The sequence below is a fragment of the Carassius gibelio genome, chromosome B18 (genome assembly GCF_023724105.1).
Source record: "Carassius gibelio isolate Cgi1373 ecotype wild population from Czech Republic chromosome B18, carGib1.2-hapl.c, whole genome shotgun sequence".
NCBI classification, from domain to species: domain Eukaryota; kingdom Metazoa; phylum Chordata; class Actinopteri; order Cypriniformes; family Cyprinidae; genus Carassius; species Carassius gibelio.
Window position 1 is genome coordinate 2,078,082 of NC_068413.1, and position 21,376 is coordinate 2,099,457.

Consider the following 21,376-nt stretch of genomic DNA (forward strand, 5'->3'; position numbering starts at 1 on the left):
CATGTCTGTATGATGGAAAACACTGTGTGTGTGTGTGTGTGTGTGTGTGTGTGTGTGTACTGTTGATAGATCATATTCATAATTGTTTTCAAACTCCCATCCGCTATTGGTCAGACAAACAGAAAGTGCTGCCCTACAGTCAAACTCTAGCGGTGCGAACATTACACACTTCACGTTTGAAATCGTCACAAGTGCACAGACATATGTCAGCATGCAAAGAACAAAAATACAACCAACGACTTGAAGATGGCTGCACGAGACTGATGCATGATGGGAAATCAAGTCCAACAGACAGTGTGTGTACCTGCGCTAGAGTCATTCTCATCACACTGACCGCCGATGGCTCAATGTCCACCAACTGCTGCACAGAGCTCAGAGTCTGAGCCGGAGAGGAGGAAAGATGGGCACACACACACACACACACACACACACACGCGCGCACGAACACACACACACACGCGCACGTGTGCAGTGGGGTTATGAAAGGGTTAGAAACAGACTGTTAGAGGACAGAAAAACAGGGTTAGAAACAGCAAAGCAGTCAGAAAGATGTTAACGCTAGCAAACACAATACATACTAACTTCTAGAGCAGTGAGAGAGGACAGTCACACTACAGGATTCATCTCTGAACTACAGGAAGATGCAAAGAAGAGCGAGCAAATGCTAACCAGACAGTTACTTGGGGAGTGTTTAATAGTGATTAAATGCTGATTGATTAATTGCATTTAATTGAAGTTTAATTGCAACATATAATCATTGTAGTTAACACCGTCTGTTTGGTTACATGCATTTAACTAACTGCGTGAATTTTACTGTACATTTCTGCAATATGGACATCAACTTGACAGTCACCACTGATAAGCTATAACTAAATATAATGTAGACACTTTAAAATGGAAAGAAGATATTTTCTGTAAAGCTGCTTTGCAGCGATTTGTATTACAAATAAACTTGAATTAAATTGATTAAGCTTTTTTTTTTTAACAGTCAACAAATACATTTCAAGCAAAATTGTGACCATTCCAGAAGTTGGTCAAAAATACTAAAATTTTATTTAAGTTAATTAACATTACTTTGTTAAATAACATATAAAGTAGCATGTTGAGTATTTTATGATCCACACAAAACTGCTGAATTATTTTTCATTTAGCAGACACTATCCAAAATGACTTTCAAAGCAACAAATCCTAAAGAAGAAATAAGATGAGAACAATAAAACATTTTATAAACATAAATAGAAACCGTGAGAAACAGAACAGAACATTCCAACACCTTTATTTAAATATATTTAAATGATAGTTAAAAATAGTATTGTCTAAATTCATCAGTCAGATCACTCATTTTATAAACTCTGCAGAATATATAATTAATTTAATAAAATATGCTAATTAATAATAAATAAAATAAAAAACTGACAAACTTAATTCATTATTATGACAGATGTGTAAACCCTGAACAAGCATTAAACTTTAAATTAAAAACTGAACGTTGCATAAAAAATGGCTTTAGAAGTCAAAATAACTCAATTTCACTTTAACAGATGTTCTGGCGTAGATTTAATTGATCACGGACTCACACAAACATGATTTCATTTAAGTGGTACTTTCAAGCTTGAATTGCTCCGACACAAGGATCATTTTTTATCAGAAAGTTTATGTATAGGTCGGTGGTCACTGTATTAAATTAGCTGTTAAAATTATATCATCATTTAGTTGTTACATGCCATTAAAGCACACTAAACTGAAATCAAAGTTTCAAATAGGATAGAAGAACACAGACAGATACAAAGTGGAACGCTACGGCTGAGAGAACATGAACTAAATATCAAACACAGAAAACGAGTGGTGATTAAAGACCGAGCAGAGACAGACGAGAGTTTAAACAGCGGGACGCTTCTTCATCACCACAGGAACAAGAGATTCTGTTCCCACACACTCTCAGAAGCGTCAGGCTACAAATAGAAGGTGATGAACAAATCTGTGAGGTTTTTTCTGCATAGAAGTGTCGATGACGTTGTTAACGCTGAATAAATCTGAAACGTTTGAACACAATTTAAAGCTTTAAATAGAGAGAAGAACAGAGAGAAGACCAAGACAGGAAGAGAGAGCGCTGATACGCTGAATAATGAAGCAAACTAAAAATAAATGTAGATTCCCTGCCATAAACCGAATAAAATCTCATTTTGGATGACAGAGAATTGATATATAGATATTTACATGATCTAAAGTGATTAAAACACAGTTTTCTGTGAACATACACTACTGTTCAAAAGTTTCAGGATGGTAAGATTTAAAAAAAAAAAAAATGTTTTTGAAAGAAGTCTCTTTTGCTCACCGAGATTGCATTTATTAAAATACAGTAAAAATACTGTAAAAACAGGAAATATTTTTTACAATTTATAATCTATTTTCAACTGCGATATAATTTAAAATGCTATTTATTCCTGAGATGCACAGCTGTATTTTCAGCATCATTCCTCCAGTCTTCAGTGTCACATGATCTTCAGAAATCATTCTAATATACTGATTTGATGCTCAAGAAACATTTATAATAATTATCATTTACATTTTTTAATGGAAACTATGATACATTGTATTTTTTATTAGGATTCTTTGAGAAACAACATTGAAACCATAATGTTATAAATGTCACTTTAGATCTATTTAACACCTCCCTGCTGGAAGATATCTTACTAACTCAAATCTTTTGAACAGTAGTGCATGTTTCCTTGATTGCAGTGGCGTTCGATAAGATGCATGCAGGAAACTGACCGTATCGCTATCGCTGGGCTGGAACTGGAAGTCTTGTGCTTTGTGAAACACCGGGTTCTCCTGCAGGAACAGCTGCTGGTTGAAGTCCTGCATCACCTGGAGATTTAACACATCAAGATGATGCAAGTGCACCTGACATGCAAAAATCGTCCTTAAAAGGGAGAGTTCACCTAAAAAAACTGACTTCTTGGAACATAGACATTTTAAAATATTTTTTTATGCACACAATAAATGTTAACATTCTTCAAGAGATCTTGTGTTCTGCAGAAGAAAGAATGTCATACAGGTTTGTGCAAAATTAGGCCCCCTTGGGCAGTGCTCAGACAGATGTGTACGTCAGCGGAGTGGAGGAATGATGTGTGTGTGTGTGTGAGGGGATTTCTTCATAGGGGAGCCGATAATGAGGCACTGGTAAAGGGAATCTATTTCTGGGAATAAAGAGGGGAATTGAGAGAGTGATGAAACTTAGAAAAGAGAGAGAGAGACTCACTCGACTGGACTTCTCCAGCAGGAACTGGAAGGTGCTGTGGACGGCTTGAAATGCTTCCAGCTCCGTCCGACAAAAGGATATCAGATAATCCTTCACATGATCGTATACGTTCCCCTCCAGACCCTAGAGAGAGAGAGACACAGCGAACGACGAATGACATACTCTGTGTTTGAACTGAAGAAATAACTGATGAGCTTCTTCTTTCAGAAAGGGTCAGAGGAAGCAAAGAGTGAAACGAGAATGATAGACAAACTACACACAGACAGAATTATGTACAAAAATAATGACAGGATGAGTGTCAGAACAATAGCATGACAGAATGACAGAAAAAAGAATAAACAATGGCAGGACTATATAAAAAAACAACAGAATGATAGAGTGACACAGGAAGACAACAATAGACAGAAAAAAAGAATGACAAAAATGACAGAATGGCAGACAGAACAATAGAATGACAGAATGACAGATAGAAAGAAAAAAATAGAATGACAGAAATATAAAAAAAGAAGAACAGAACAATAGAATGACAGACAGGGAGACAGAAGAATAGACAAAATATAGAAAAAGTTATAGAACACTAGAAAGAAAAATGACAGAAAGATCGAACAATAGGCAGAAATATACAGAAAAACAACAGAATCATACAAAGAACGATAGACAAAAAGACAAAGAATGATAAAAAGAGATATGATAGAACAATAAAGAAAACAAAAAATGGTTGATTGAATGAAATAAATAAAAAAACAATATGGCAGAACAGAAAAAAAGAAAAATGACAGTGATTGAAGGAATGATAAATAACGCTAGATTGATATCATGATGAATCAAATTTAAAAGGATAGGAAGAAACAGAATGAGATAACCAGAGACATGATAGAAATATTGACTGACAAAAAGAATGACAGATGGAATGACTGAAAAAATGATAGATAGAATACACAGAATCATTAAAAATACAGCAAACCCATAGAAGAACCAGAATTAGACAGATGACATGACAGACAGATACAATAACAGAAAGAACAATAAATAATGATGGAATGATGAGAAACACAACAGAACTACAGAAACAACGACAGAAAGATATTAAAAACAATAGACAGAATGACAGAAAATATTAAATGATCGAAAAATGACCAAAACAGAACGAGAAACAATAAAAGTGTTTGTAAGAGAGACCGAAAGAAGCCCCCTTGTGGCCAGACGAGCATCAGACAGACGGACTGTTTCTGGCTTGGATCAGAGCAGACTGTTCAAACAGCAGCAGCTGCTGGGAAAGGTTAACCAGTTCAGATTCCAAGCCTCGACGTGCAAAAACAAAACTCAAAACCTCTGCTTCCCCCCCTCTTCTGCTCCCTTCATGTTCAGCAGCACTCGGAGGGAATGGATTTTGGAAACAGGCTTTGGTTTGTACGAGTGAGCTGGAAATGACACAGACCGACCACGAGCCGCTCCGTCGGGTTACAGCAGGTGCCGCCACTGTCAGGAAGCACATGAGTGACATGGAGAAAGAGACTGTGCTTCTTTCTGATTGGATCATGTTTGCCTCCACCCACCACACTCAAACTCCACAACAGCCGACGTGTGTTAGAGAGCAACGGGACCAGCTTGCTGTGCTTTTAAAGGAGATTTTAAAGGAATACTTCAGCCAAAAAAGATAATGCACTCACTATCAAGACATCCAAAAAATGTAGTGGAGTTTGTTTCTTCACCAGATTTGGAGAAATGTAGCATTCCATCACTTGCTCACCAATGGATCTGAATGGGTGCCGTCAGAATGAGAGTCCAAACAGCTGAGAAATACATGCAGTTAATGTCTTGTGAAGTGAATAGCTGCATGTTCTTTAAGGCATTTTTAACTTTAAACTGTTGCTTCCAGCTAAAATACATATTCTCTATCCATAATAACACTTCTGCCAGTGGAAAGTCCATCTTCTGTTGCCCTCTCGCATAGAAATGAGATAAATCCACACATACTGTATATGTACACAAACAAATTGTTTAGAACAGTTTTGGATTGCCTTGGTTTGTAAACAGTGATTGATCTGTGCAGATTTTTCTCTTGATTCAGACCAGATTACTTTTCTACTAAGCAATATTTAGCCATTTATATCAAACATGCAGCATTTGGCTTCACTAGACATGAACTGATGGACTGGAGTGCTGTGGATTACTTGTGGATTAATGAGATGTCTTGATCAGCTGTTTGGACTCTCTTTCTGATGGCACCCATTCACTGCAGAGGATCAAGTAATGCTACATTTCTGTCCGCAGTTTTTTTTTTTTTTTTTGGTGGACTATTCTTTAAGCGTGCTTGTTTTTTCAAGGCTGTGCATTCCCAAACTCACTGAAAACACACCCAAATGTGTCACCACGTGTGAAAAACTATAATAAACGTGGCCCGTGGTTACGAGCGCACCCAGATAGACGGGAACACATGCATACACACACACACACACACACACACACAACAGGAAAAGACAAAGCAAACACACGCATCAGCTGAACAAACACTTCTGCTGCATAATAAATGCTTCACTTTACACCCCAATGCCTCCTGCAGGGAATTAATGAACCTCTCTCACACACACACACACACACACACACACACACAGACAAACAGACACACAGACAAACGTATACACACACAAACAAACACACGTACACACACAGACACAGACACACACACACACACACACAAACGGGAAGATTTCTCTAAGACTCAGTGTGAACCTGTGGGACACATTTAATACGGCCGTCTGCTGGCTATAAATAGAGGCTATCCAGTTATTTTTATACATTTTTATACAAGTCTATAATGTGTGGATTATAAGGAAAAAAAATCTTTAGTCTTCAGTGTCACATGATCTTCAGAAATCATTCTAATAAGCTGATTTGCTGCTCAAGAAACATTTCTGATTAATTTTGAAAACTGTTCAGCTTTATATTTTCTGTATTCATACAGGTGTGTTGTTTCACACCTGTATGATAATAGATATTGGTCACAAGATGAGGTGAAAGACAGCTATCCAGGTTTGAAACAACATGAGAGTGTGTTAATGATGACCAAACTGCTTCTCCTTTAGCATTCAGCAGACATGCGAGTTGTATATAGGCTATATTTTGTGCATTCGGGAGTGTCTAGGGAGGCCACAAGTTCAGTAAATATAAACTTTCTATAAAAAAACAAAGCAGAAGTGTGACACAATCCTGATGGTGTTTGTAGATGACGGCTGGTTCACACACAAAAACAGGAATAAGAGCGAAGAATACATGCAAAACACACACACATCTGACATGAAGCTGCTCTAACAGTACAAAACAATACAATGACAAACTGCGGGGAAAACCCACGGCCAATCTTGAAAGCAGAAAATCCCCTTTCTTGTTCTTCTGAGGTGCAGTTAAACATTTTAGGCAAAATAAGGACTAAAAGAGAGACTTACTCAAAACAGGACGATGCAATGTGAAATCGGGTTTCTTTGCAAAAAACAGCAACAGATCTTGCAATTCAGAAAGTTTGCAACCATGTTAAATTGAAAGAAATTATTCAAGATGTTTTATGGAAATGTAATCTTTTAATCAGATTATTTTTTCAGTGTGCTTTCTTTGTTAAAATAAGTGCACAATGAAACTGCTACAGTTTTTATACGCTATATTTAAGAGCTGAATTCAGGTCCCATTGACTTCCATTGGAATTGCATTACTTTGTTACTGCTGCTTGTAAAAGATTTGAAAATCCTGAGGAATAAGTTAAATTATTTTCTAAGACAACTGACATCATGCCACTTAGTCTATGAGTTGCGCTTCTAAATTAACCTGATGTACTTGAGGACCACCAAACTGGGGTTTATAAAGCAGGGGGCGCTACAGAGCAACTGCCACAGACACATGGAGTAATGAACCTGGAAACACTTATGATGGAGAAAAAACATGCAAGGAAAAGTCAGGGAAAAATAAGTCTTTAAATCCGCCTGACATCAATGAAATATATATATCTAAGAATGCATCTGGAAATGTGACTGATGAGACTGATCTCAATTAAATCATAGATCTAGAGCTACACAATACTGCCTGTAACCAAGGTTATGGCTCAGCCAATGGGAGATGAGGAGAAGGGCTGTAGTGGGCCGTTTTTTTCGGCAGCTGGTGGAGCCTGAAGCGCAGATTCTCCATCTATCAATAATTTAAGCCAGATTCTCTCTCTCGCTCTCATTCAGACACGGAGCGCGAGGAACACAGATGATGTCCTCCAGTGAGAACAGGAGGAGACTAGCAGTTCGGCTCTGGACTCAAGAAACAAAGCTAACAGTGCAGTATGATACCAGATCAAGAGGAAAAATGCATCTTAAATGCTGGTCTGGGCTGATCATGAGTAAGTGCAGGAATTAAAGAGAACGATTTAAACAACAGACTGACAATCTGATCAAACTAAAAAAAAAAAAAAAAAAAAAAATATGTGCACACCTAATTAAAATTGTATTCAATTTAAAGCAAACTATGATTATTATAGTGAACTAAAACTAAAAACGACAAATAAATTTGAACTAAAAAAAAAACAAAACATTGACTTGGAAATAAATAAATAAATGACACACAAAAAAATAATGAATAGATCTGTAAATACAATGAAAAGAGAAAATATTAAAATACCAATATAAACTACAACAGTATATCAGTGATACATTACAACAAAGTAAAAAAAAAAAAACGCATATAAAAAATGTAAATTAAATATATGGAAAATATATCAAATTTATAAAAATTACCTTTCCAAATATACATTTTAAAGGTCTTTCTAATGACATCTTACTAAACCAATTTTCCCCCCAAAGCTACAAAATAATAATTAAAGTTGCTGTCTAATGGTGCTTTGGATAAAAGCATCTGTTAAATGAATTAATGTAAATGTAAGTTGCATGGGAACTGTAAATAGTTACAATAATACACCATACTAATTGATGAAATGTATATATATAACTCGAAAAATGGTGCCTTTATAAGAGTAACTTTCATCATGGTTAATGTGGTGTAAGGTCACATTTAAAAGTGTATCACTTAACTTTGTTAATCCGTTTCAATTCTCCATCACCTATGATGCCTTGTGTCTTTTTAAGTCTCTTGCAACAGTTGAAATGCAATGCATCACTCGTGCATCACGTACAAATAAAACTTCTGAAAAACGTTTCATTTAAAGCATCTGATGTCAGATTTAGAAATGTTTGCCTGAAGGGTGATGTGTATCTTTAAGGATGTGGCGGTCGTTTTGCCAGCACATTCTCCCAGATATCTGTTCCCAAAGGTCCAAGATTAGGTAAGACGTTGAAGAATTCGAGAGGGTTTGTATCACTAAATAAGGCCATGAGTGGAGCGGCTGTCAGTCTGTGGAGATGAAGCATAGATTTATACTGGCACATACATCCACTGACCCGAACACACAGAATCACTGGACACTCGTCATACTTCAAGGACTGAATAATTGGACAAAATTGTCTTTGCAAACGGGCTCAGTGCTCAGACCATATATGAGGTTTGTAAAAGCCAACATTAAATCAAAATCACCCTATTTACAGTCCTAATACATGATTCTGGTTTTACTGTGAATGATTCATCAGTGCACATTATTCCAAAGGGGGAAAACAATCGTACTCATTTCTTTCATCAAACTAATAACCTGAGATTAATTTTCTTTTCAGCTGTTTTATTTATGGTTTAAGTTTTAGTTAGTTAACTATAATAACCCTTATAGTCAATGAAATATAAAGTCCCATGTGTGTGGAGGCGCTGTGAACACATACCAGACTTGTTTCTATGTTCTGTTACACACACAGCCAGATATTCTGGACCACAAACACCAAACATTCAGTTACGTAATCAGCCATTACAAGCGTTAAACATCTGCACGAGAAAGCAAGCATGGTACCGTCTCCAGTCAGCCAGTGTGTTCACATGCACAACATGATACACCATAATTACCACAAATCAGCTTATTACAAATGCTTGAATAACTTCTCTCAGTTTTATAACACAAATGCACAAACCAGAACAACTTATTGCATGCAAACACACTGACATAAGACTAGACTGCTCTTATCCAGTAAAAGAGCAGAGAAAGAAAGCATGCAGCTCTTTCTCTCTGCAAGTGAGCTCTTTCCTGTGAGGAAATCTACACAGGAAGCGCATAGTTTGATCTGCTCATAGATTACATCACTGTCTGACCCACTGTACTAGATTCATGCCAACACACATGACTCATGTAAATACATAACCAGCGAATCAGAAATCGCGAGAAACAATATTCTGATATTCACTGTTAATGCAGAAGTTCATCCACCATAAAAGTCCTTCATTTAGACAACATCAAGACAAGCTGAAGAATCAAGGAAGGGCTTTAATAAACATTGCCTTCATGCACTTATGAGATCATTGCAGCAGTGTTGTTATCATTAACTAAAACTTAAAAAAAATATTTTTTGGTGTTTGAAATCAAACTGAAATAATATACAGTAAATGCTATAATCATATATAAATACTAAGATAACACTGGTGCTCACCTTGATGCAGGAGGCCAGGTCGGTCTGGTAATAGCGGTCGTGATGTGCATTAGCGGCCGCCAATGTGAGAAGATACTCGTTCCTCGCGTGGGTTGCTTTGGAGTTACAATCACTCCTCTTCGCTTTCAACTAAAACACACAAATAAGGACCAAAACTTCAAGAGGTGCAAAACACAAGCCTCTGGAACGTTCATTTAAAGGGATAGTACATCTTTAAATTCACAGATTGTCAAGTCATTCCAACACTGTACGATGCTGATGTTTACCTTCACACTGGCCTTCTGTAAACTTATCCTGGACTGGAACAGACCCAGCTTCGACCTGAGAGAACACAGAGCAGGTATTATAAATCACAGATATATCAGACCCGGCGGAAGGGACAGGCAGGATACATGACAGCCCAGATCAAAACCATCCCAGATTTGTGTCGAGGAGGAAACAGACATTATAAATCAAACTAGAGTGGATCACTCCTGCAACCTGTGAAAGGAAGGAAGAGGCTTTGTAAAGCTGGCTGAGATGACGACTTCTCTTAAAGAAACAGTTCACCCAAAAAGAGAATAAATTATTCACTTTCGAACCTGTGTGACTTTCTGAAACATGATATTTTGAACAATGTGCACACTGCTTTTCACATTACAATGACATTTCACTTCTGGGTGAACTACTATATTTTTTGTAGTAGTTTTATTTTTATTTTTTAAAACCATGTATGTTCAAATTCAAATGGCAAAAACATAAAAGGATGGACAAAACTGCAAAAATGATCAAAATGTTAATCTTCACATAAAATTCTGTTTATGTCATATTTACATCTGGATTCAGAAATGATGTCTACATCACAGAGCTGTATTCATCCGAGTTTAGAGTTGTTTTGGGGTCTGATTCAATTTGATTCATCAAGTTTGCATGAAATGAAGAACACAAGACAGATTTTCTCCCATCTTCCTTCTACCGCTGAGAACAATAACTGATTCTAATTCAGCTTTACTGCCAGCCATGCAAAGAAGCACAACATCGATAGCCAAAATCAATAGAAGAACTGAGCGTGCCACTGGACTCGTCTTTGTCTCTCTGTCTAATCTGGTTTTGGCAGAGGCTTTGAAATGCCAACTGTAGTGTGGGTACAAATGGCCCTTGAAGATGGTCGAGTGCGTTTAACAAATTCTGCATCAGACTAATAAATAGCTTTGAACAGAGTGGGGTATTCCCTACAGGGGGCTTAAGTATCAGCCACAGAAATGCATATTTAATGAAGGCATCTCAGCACAGTGCCACATCTTTTATATTCTTTGGCACTTTCAATGCTTTGAGTTTGCGATTCTGAGGCTAATATATTTGACAAGGTGGAAAACTGCTCGGTGCAATAACATTTTTTAAATGACAAAACCCAAATATGCACATTTTTATGGAAGAGGCTCAAAAAGCTCAAAGAGTAGAGCATGGTGCTAGCAATGCCAATATCATTGGTTTGATACCTGAACTAAAAAAAGCATACCTTGAATGCAATGTACGTTGCTTTGCATGATAGTATCAGCCAAATACACAAATTTAAATGTAAAAGGATTAATGCTCCATTGATAGTTTTTATTACAGAACCAAGGTATACATATTTGTATAGAATTGCATTCCTGTTGCTCAAACAGTAAAGCACAGTGAGACTAGAGAATAGTGCTAGCAATGGGTTTGATTCCCAGGGATCTGATAAACCGTACTTCTAATGCAATGCTTCTTGCTGATCATGGGTTCGATTCCCAATGTAATGCAAAAACAGTAAATGTAGATATTCCCTTTTCTATGGAAAAGCACTTCCAACACCAATGTCATGGGTTTGATTCCCAGGCAATGGATAAACTGATAAGTACTACTCAAAAGGTACTAACAGTAGTAACATGCACCTTTGAAATACTAATATGTATCATTTAGGGGTAAATATGGTACAAAGAAGTACTTAGCTTCTTTAACTTAGAGAACCGCACTCAGTGACAGCTTCGTACATTTTTTTCTTTGAGAGTGTAGTGGTTATTCATTACTTAATGGGTTCAGTTAACGGGACAAACACTTGTGAAGTGTGTGTTTCTGATCGGGCACCTCTGGGACCGCTGGGACCGCTTGCACCTGTAATACCAGACGCTCTTACTTGGACTCAATGTCGGCCTTTTCTCGCACAGTCTGCGCCATCTGCTCCAGCTCAAAGTATTTCTTTTTGGACTTGGCCAGATCCTTTACTGAATCCTGGAGCTCTGCCTGGATGCGACCCAGCTGCTCAATGCACTGCGGGCGGCCGTCATGGGACAGCAGAGAGAAAGAGACATGGGGGATATTTAGAGAAGAACATGAAGGACCGGGGCACAGGATCGAGGAGCGAGGTTGGTACCTTTTTCAGCTGCTGTTCTTTGTAGAGGCGTAAAGTTTTGGCGGGGTCCGAGATCTCGTTCTTATAGTTCTCGCAGACGTTGAGTCGAGACTGGGTCACCTGCACGGTGCCTTCAAGATAAGCCCGCCACACTCCATACACATTCCTGCAGCAGGAAAACATGGTTACTGAATGCAAACACTATTTATGGTGCACTATTCCCATGCAAACAAAAGCAACCGCCCTATTTAGACAGTTTCTGAAACATTTAAATGGCAATTTATTCACAGGTTGTCCTTCTAAACTGGAAGTTTGCTTCACACATGGTCAGTGATGATCCTAATGAACTTCCTCGAGGTCAAGTAAACATTTTCTACTTCTTGCACTATTATAGTCTAAATGAAATGAAAAACAAGGAAAAGTGTATATTTGACTTGGTTTCTAGTCAATGTAGTGCAGCAGCCATTTGATTTACTTCATGAAGTTCGTTTCAAACAGCTTTCATTACAATGCAAAGCATCAATAGTCAATCAAAAAATAACATTTTGTTATTTCCTCATGTTAAATGCAAGTTATTACAAACCTGTATGAATTTCTTTCTTTTGAATTTTTGTAAAGAATGTGTGTAACCTGGTCCCAATAGAGTTTGGTTACCAACAATCTTTAAAATATGTGTTCATCATTATAAAAGAAAATCAAACAGGTTTGGAACGAGAAGAGGGTGAGTAAATTATGACAAGTTTTCATTTTTGGGTGAAATACACCTTTAAAATGTTAACTTAGAAGGGAAAAACATAGACATTTCTATTTTGACAGTAAAATCACAATGAAATTAATCACTAGACTGACCCTTGGCTATGGTTGTGTTGTAAGATTCAAGCAACAGAAACTCTCACTCATAGGGAAACTTGTGAAAGAGGATTTTTTATTCACCTGTAATCGGTCCTCTGGTCATCTGGTTTGATCCCAGGCCAGTCCCTCTTCAAATACTGACTCGCCAACTTCTGCAGGGCCTGAGAAGCAGAAAAACAACAGAAAACAACGTAAGACGCTTGAACGTGTTCCATTTCTCATGCCACATGCCAATTCCATTACTATCCAGTAATAGAAGTTTTTGAAATACAAATTAGCGTGTACAAAAACTTCATACATTTATCACAGTGTGCCAAAACTTGGGTAAAATTCCCCAAGCCCAAAAAACATTTTCAGCTGAATAGAAAGCTGTATATAAATGAAAAGTTATGCATTCATGAATATTAAGCAAAATGTTAATTCTTACCATCAAACATAAACAGAAAACAAGTTCAACAAGCCATTCCATGAAGTGAATGTCAGCTGTACTGTTTTGCTTGACGTGTGCAGTGATCTGTTATTCTGTGTTTCCGAAAATGAACAAAAAGCAATTAACAGGCCACATGTGTGTTATCATGACCCTGTCAACAGACGCCATGGATTAACACGATCACAAGCACATGACACGTTACAAAGCAACCCAAATTCCAACGACTGTGACATATGTTTGCTGTTGGCATGAAGAGCGGCCGGGGAGTTTGAGCTCTCCTCTGGGAACGTGAAAGGCCTCCGCTCGAAAACGACACTTCCATAACTGCACAAACACCACCTGACATATGGTGAAACAAACAAGGAGGCCTCGCTTCCTAATGTGTTCTCTCTTCCGCCAGGAGAAAGATGCACGTCTACGTGAGGCCGATTGTGTCCCGTCCACACCTGCCCCATTCCCAGATACCAAACAACGGCCTCTACAGTGTGTGTGGATGAGAGAATGACGTGGTTTGTGTAAGCGGCAGGGAATGGAGCAGAAGAAAGGAGTCGTTCTCTCGGTCTGAGGGCGACGTGTGGCAGAGACTGGACTCTTTCAGTCCCTCAACAGGACGCTACAGATCAGCTGGGCTGACGTATTTACTTTCCTTCCTCTTCACGACTCCCTCGGCGTATTAGAATAATCACTGGACGTGTTTTTCTAACACTCGCACTTAAACGAACAAGACAGAATAAAAAGGAATGAAGAGAAAAGGAAACTTAAAAATGTCTTCGTGTGCTCTAGGGCTGGACAAAATATTAAATATTAACAATATACTCACACTATGATCTTGCTGATTTCCCTCTGATCAGCCCCAAAACAAAACAAAACACTTTTAGCAAATGCATACATGTGTTAACATACGCTGAACATCTCTAAAAAAAGATATGTTTATAAAATAAATAAATAAATGAAACTGTAAATAAATTAATGAATCAATCAAGAAATAAGTACAATCCTTTTTGGAAAATACATAAATATAGAGTTTTTTATTGATTATCAACAGCAAAAAAAATACAAAATAATATAATAGCTTTGCACTAAATGGTTTTTAGTATCTTCACTGATGTTTTTTGTTTCCAATTACTTCAAGAATGGTTGAATCTTAACATCCCTTGTCTTATGCAGACTTTATATAAAAAGACTTAATGTGTTGCTGAGAAATACAAAACACACAACACAAAATAAAGAAACAAAGTTGGTCCTGTGCATGCCGTCTCAATAACTGTAAGAACAGCACCAGAAAGACTGACAAAATATCCTCAACACGATTCTTCAGAAGTAAGCCACAGTCGTCTGCCTGCGGTAAACACAGATTTCACATCAAAGAAACAGAAGCTACTAATGTAAACATGAGGAAGAATGAGCCAGTCTAAACATCCAATCAGGCAAATCTGACAAAACAAGTGAAAGATTCAAAACCGAGACCTGATGTCTGAAACCTGACAGAGATGTGAGCTAATGGCAGTTAAGGGGTCAAACCTGGAGCACAAAAGGCATGCAAGCATCCATCCCAGCATGCATCATGCATACACTCTCATTTTGTCCAAGGAGGCGTTCAAACTCGGCTGATTGTTGCTTCCAGATGACTGTCGTCTACAGGCGTCTGCTGCAGCGAGAAAGTCAATTCAAGACTTCTGCAGTTGAGCTCAGGTAATTACAGGCAAACACAGCACTTCATCTCCATAAACACCCGGTGGAGCGGTTGTCATCGCAACAGGGAACGATAAGGCGGACAACTGCTTTGAAACGGCGCTGATAAAATGTGGTCCAGTTACACAAAAGCGGAGCTGAATTCTGTCCCGAGGGATCATGGGAAAATTCACAGAGATCACTGCATTGACGAGTCTTTTTTTTTTTTCAGATTTCACATAAAAATGCCATATCATCTGCAAAACATGTAAGATTTAAAGATGAAGTGAGGAATTTCTGGGATTACAGTGTCACCAAATAGAACATTTAATTAAATTAAACTTAAAAACTGCAATTATGATTTTTTTTATCTGGTTTTCTGTGCTTGTTTTTTCAGTGCTGCAAAATAATAATATATAATTGTTATTATTATTAATAATACTAATGATTTTGGTACTACTACTACTACTACTAAATAAAAAAATTACAAAATAGGAAACATTAAAATTACAATATTTCATTATTTATGATTAAAATGCCTAAAATTATCTTTTCATTTTTTTTCAAACATTAAACCATTAAGCTTTCATTTGGCAGAACACCACAGGGAGCACTTGCTAATTTGATACAATCTTATTTCTTTCATTTGAGTTGTCTCTACATATTAAATGGAATATGAGAAAGGAAAAGTTATTTAAAAACATACTTCAACTGTAACAAACATAACATCCATTAAAACTATGTAAATAAAAAATGCAATAGTGAGTGAGTTTGAATGAGGCTGGTTTTATTATTAGCTGTCCATAATCTGACAATTTTCTTAAGGCCATTTATTCAAGTCTCTTACAATAAAAAGCACAGCTAAACGAAGTCTAGAACTATTCTATAATGAAAAACGAGCAAAAACTATTAACTATTTAAAATGCAATGGGCAAAGTCGCCCATAGAAGCAGTGGATGCATGATTTTAGCAAAACATTAGCAGTTTTAGGCTCACTGTGCTGCAATATTACTCTTCTAATGCCTTCTTCAGTCCTCACTCTTCTCTCGGAGACGTCCTCATGTGACCTGCACAGAGCCACCACCTAATCACACTTCAGGGCTATAATTACAGGTCGTCTAAGGCATCTCAAGCTGCAATGTGTCAAGATAAGTTAAGAGCAACTCTTCACATTACAGTCAGACAAAGGGAAAGTGAAAGGAAACTGTCCCAAAAGCAGGACCATAAACCCAGATGCACAGCGCAGTAAAATGCCATGTGTGGAGATACTCAGTAAAGAATGGTTTGTGGTATATGGGTGTGATCATGATGTACTGCAGTGTGTATTTTAGTAGATGACACATAAAGAGGAGAGGAAATGCAAATGTGTCATTACAGTCGACTTCGACCCTCTAAGATCTGTTATTTAAAGAAACGACTACCATGGGAAACTTTTGCTGTGTTCACTTCCTTTAAAAAGTTTGGGGTTGGTAAGAAAGGCTGCATTTATTTGATTAAACACAGTAAAATCAGCAAAAATCAGAAATATTATACAGTCATCCCCACAAATATTGGCACCCTTGGCAAATACGATCAAATAAGGCTGTGAAAATTAATCTGCATTGTTAATCCTTTTGATGTTTTATTTGAAAAAATTCACAAAAATGTATCCTTTCATTGGATAATAAGAATTTAAAATGGGGGGAAATATCATTATGAAATAAATGTTTTTCTCAAATACTCGTTGAACCCAATTATTTGCACCCCTAGAAATTCTTATGAGTAAAATATCTCTGAAGTATATTCCCATTCATATTCACAATTTTGAGCACTCCAGCATGATTATAAACATGAAATTATCCAGCCATTGCTTCCTGTTTCACAGAAATACAAAGTGGAGGGAAAACAAAGTTACAACATTAACAGTTATTTTAATGTTTTATTAACGCAAAGCTGCTTTAAAACAGTTTCTATTCTATAAAGCACTATAAAAATAAAAGTGGCTTGTAAATCCATTAATCAACACACTAGAAATCATTATACTTAAACTAGACTAAACACATTCCCTGGCTAAAAATGTAAAGTGTGATCACTTAGAAAAGTAACAGCACACCTTTTCCTCGACAAACCACACCCAAAGCCTGCGGTCTGCTTCAACGCCTCATGTCAAGTATGAGCAACAGCAGCTCCAGTGATGTTCTCCAGCTTTAATGAATACAGCTTCTGTGTCAGAAAGACCATTATTGGTCATAGGTGTGGCAGCAAACAGGCCAGTCTTAACAGGAAGCTCTCACCACTGCACACATAGTCACTTCCTGTTTGCAGGCAGAGGTTGGAGCGCTCGGACCAACAGCAGGATATCCGCCGCAGACGAATGAGGGAGGGAATGATCAAATGAGAAAGAACGAGAGCTAAACGTCTCCATCCTGCTCTGCTGTTATTGTCATCAAGCGCTAAATCAACCAATGCAACTGCTGTCAAACACAAAGCAACTCTGGCGGAAGAATGGAAATCTGGCGGAAATGGAAACAGGAGCTTAAAGACGTTTTCAATATATTAGCAGAACATGGATCCATTGTCAATAATGCACACAAGGCCAAACCAACACATTGATTTCTCTGAAATGGAGGAAGGCTTCAATAAGAGTCTGCAAAGCGAGCATCACTCTGAACAACAGAGTAACCACCCAGATTGCCCTAGCAACTTCACAGGAACACCCTAGCAACAGTAACACCTTAGCAACCACATAGCATCTGCACAACAATCTTCACAACCACACGTTGGATTATGGCTGAAGGTTTTGCACAAATCTATGGAAAATTTGAAATAATGTTAAATTCGAATACAACAAAGAGAATAATTTTTTTATCTGACAGACACTTTTCCCTTTTTTGTGTGAAAAATTATATTTGATCAGGTATAAAAGAGACAAATACCACTGTGTAAGTCACAGGATTATTAGTTAACTAGTGTTAACAAACTATTTGAAAAAAGTTTTTTGTAAAAAAAAAAAAAAAAAAAAAAAAAATCTGAAAATAATTATCTTAAAAATAAACATTAAAATAAAATGAATAGAGATAATACAAATAAAGTAAAATATAATGAAATAGATGGTACAAAAATTATAATCAAATTGGCAACTAACTTTGTAAAAAAGATTATTGATCTCAAAGGGACGTCCTAGTACTGTTGTCAAAAATATTGATATTTCAATATATATCGATAATTAAATATCTGAACGGTACAAATAGTAATTTCTCTAAGTATCGATACACCGATACTAGCCGAGCTTAGTAGTGGGCGGAACTAATGCGCAGACGGCAATCTCATTGGCTGGTGCTCACCTACTGAGCAAATCAGTTTGACCGAACGCAGACAACCTGATTAATATTCATGAATCCATTACTGTTCTTATTAGTAGAATTCGAATTATTATATTAATCTTATCAGTAGTATTGTTAGTTTTTTCCTTTTTTTACAGAAACCCTGAATGATGAACAAAGCAACTACCATCAAGTCCTTAATTCAGTTAAAATGTCTGCATTCATACATGGTTACCAAGTTTTAATTCTATTTACTAAAGTTCTATCATTAAATAATACTTGATTATCCAGATATAATATTATAATGCTTGACTGACTGATGTTAAGAGTATACTTTCAGGTATTTAAATAGCTGTGCCATTTTAAAAACATATACAGTATATATATATACAGTATATATACAGTATATATATATATATATATATATATATATATATATATATATATATATATATATATATATATATATATATATATATATATATATATATATACACACACACACACACACACACACACACAGGTTATATTTATCTTAAAACAAATAATAATATTGTGGCAGTTTCTTTCTCTATGGTATCAAAAATGGTATCGAATATCGATATTTCTCAAGGTATCGTATCGATTGTTAAAATTCCAGTATCATGACAACACTACGTCCTGGTGAAATAAAAGTAAAAAAAAAATTAAATAACTGAAGTTAGTTTAATTTGAAGCACTAAAATTACTAACTGGAAATAAATTAAAACTAAAGCTGAAACAAAAATAAATTAAACTTGAATAGCAGTATTTAAAAAATAAATGAATAAATGAAAAAGATGACAAAAAATCTGAAATATTACTAAAATTTTAACTAAAATTAAAACAGAATAAAATATAAAAATAAAAGCATGAAAAAATTCATGAAAAACTATAACTAGAAATAGAGACACAAGTGTGTTAAAAAAAAAAACACCCACGTAGAGAAAAGAAAAGTCATAATAAGAACATGACATCACAAAGAGAGGAAATAGAAACTTAAAAATCCCAAAACGGACTAAATAATAAATCACACGAGGGAGGGATGGTGCGTTCCACCGGAGGGTCCGTGTGTGTGTGTGTGTGTGTGTTTGTGTTTGTGTAGCACACATTGGCTCGGGGTTTCCAAGCTTCAGTCTGCACAAGCTGTTCTTTGTGCGTCCCTCTATTGTAAGGTCAGTTTCCAGAACCGGCCCGACCTGGCCTGTCCTCTCACAGGGGCACAATAGGGGCATTGAGTGGGCACTGCACTGCCTTTGAGCTCTGATAAAGCACCCAAAACGGCTGCTTCATCCTCTAAGCCTTTCCGGCATCATCCAGGTCCATCTTTTAGTGAAGTGGGAGTTCATTCATGCCCTCGTTCTCCATGGTTCTGGACCGAGGGGTGAACAGGCTTTCAGCTGGTTCTGGCGTGGCATTGTCCGGTGGGCGGGACGGACCGCAGCTTGGCACCCGGCTGGAAGCTGTGAAAGCAAATGATTTATGTGCCGTGTAAAGTTTGACTGACTCTAAATGACTGGACAGACCTCTGGGACTGTAAAAAGAACAGCACTGTTTATTTTAAATAGCAAACAAGTTTGGAGAATATCTCGCTTTTAGGATGTCGTCCAAACGCTCTCAGACCTTAACAAGAGTCCGCGGAGCAACAGCTCTCTAGAGCAAACAAATATCATGCAACGCTGGAAACCCGTTTACAATTAAAACACTCAATCATTTCATCCCGAAATGAAAGAAAATATGATTATTTTCCATGTTTTCCATGTTTAATAATTCAACTCACTATGACTCTCTGATATATAGAAAAGTCCTTGAAGCACAGAAGCTGCCGTGAATTACCATATCTACAGGTCATCGACCTCTCATGAAGGTTTCATTTTCTTACAAATGAAACCGTTTCATTTCTTTGAAAATAAGAGTAGGAAGAACAGCATCCAGGTGCAACCTCAAAATTAGCACTTCATTTCAGTTTTCTGTCTTTGACTCAGACGGAGTTATTATAGTTAACTAAACCTGAAAATGAAAAAAATAAAATAAAAAAAAAAAAAAAAAAAAAACTTACTTGCAGTTTTGTATTTAGTATAAAATAAACCTACAAATAGAACATTTTATAATATTCATTATATTAAATATATTTAATAAAACAAAAAATATTATATATATATATATATATATATATATATATATATATATATATATAATATAAATAATAATATTAATAATATATATATATATATATATATATATATATATATATATATATATATATATAAAGATGGAATAAAAATTTCTAAAAATTAAAACAAAAATGTTTAATAAAAACAAAAATATATAAAGAAATAATTCAAAATCTGAATAAAAACTAAGTCATCCAACTTCCAGAAAAAGGCAGTATATTACCTAATGTATAAACCAGACTGAATACAAGGTTTGTCATACTGCCTACAGCAGGGTTATCGAGCGAGAGACATTAAACATAAGAGGTGTGAGCATGTCAAGGCTTTGAATCAAGTCCCCAGTGTGCTGATTCCCATCAAAGCACTTCTAATGGGATGGTGTCCTCCTCTCATGCACTACATATGCTTTATGCTGCTGCTTGGGGTAAGATGCTCATTTGTACCCCGGGGCTCCGTGCATGCCATATGCTACATGTTCCTCTCATGTTCCTCATGAAAGACACTTTCTCTGTTGCTCTCTTGTGTTGATGACAACAGAGAGAGAGAGAGAGAGAGAGAGAGAGAGAGAGAGAGAGAGAGAGAGAGAGAGAGAGAGAGAGAGAGAGAGAGGGATCATGCGAGGGGTCAAGGGTCTCGTCAGTGAGAACTAGGATAAAGGTAAACTGTAAAAGTCCAGACGAGAAGATATCGTCTTGAATAATCAACAGGGGAGACGTGCAAAAAATGACATTGTTATTCATAACCTATGTTATTCAAA

The 21,376-nt window shown here is 36.6% G+C and overlaps 1 protein-coding gene across 2 annotated transcripts in view; it reads right to left on the reverse strand.

The window, feature by feature from the left end:
- Positions 1-21,376, reverse strand: part of LOC127977227 (F-BAR and double SH3 domains protein 2) — a 68,351-nt gene that overhangs the window by 16,752 nt on the left and 30,223 nt on the right. Inside the window, exons 4-11 of one of the 2 annotated variants that reach the window (XM_052581960.1) lie at positions 13,106-13,185; positions 12,194-12,338; positions 11,957-12,090; positions 10,083-10,137; positions 9,817-9,945; positions 3,263-3,385; positions 2,773-2,868; positions 305-379 (exon numbers count right to left, since the gene is read on the reverse strand). In XM_052581960.1, coding sequence (XP_052437920.1) covers positions 305-379; positions 2,773-2,868; positions 3,263-3,385; positions 9,817-9,945; positions 10,083-10,137; positions 11,957-12,090; positions 12,194-12,338; positions 13,106-13,185 — 837 coding nt within the window. The remainder of the gene's footprint in view (positions 1-304; positions 380-2,772; positions 2,869-3,262; positions 3,386-9,816; positions 9,946-10,082; positions 10,138-11,956; positions 12,091-12,193; positions 12,339-13,105; positions 13,186-21,376) is intronic. The other variant, XM_052581961.1, reaches the window with a different exon arrangement.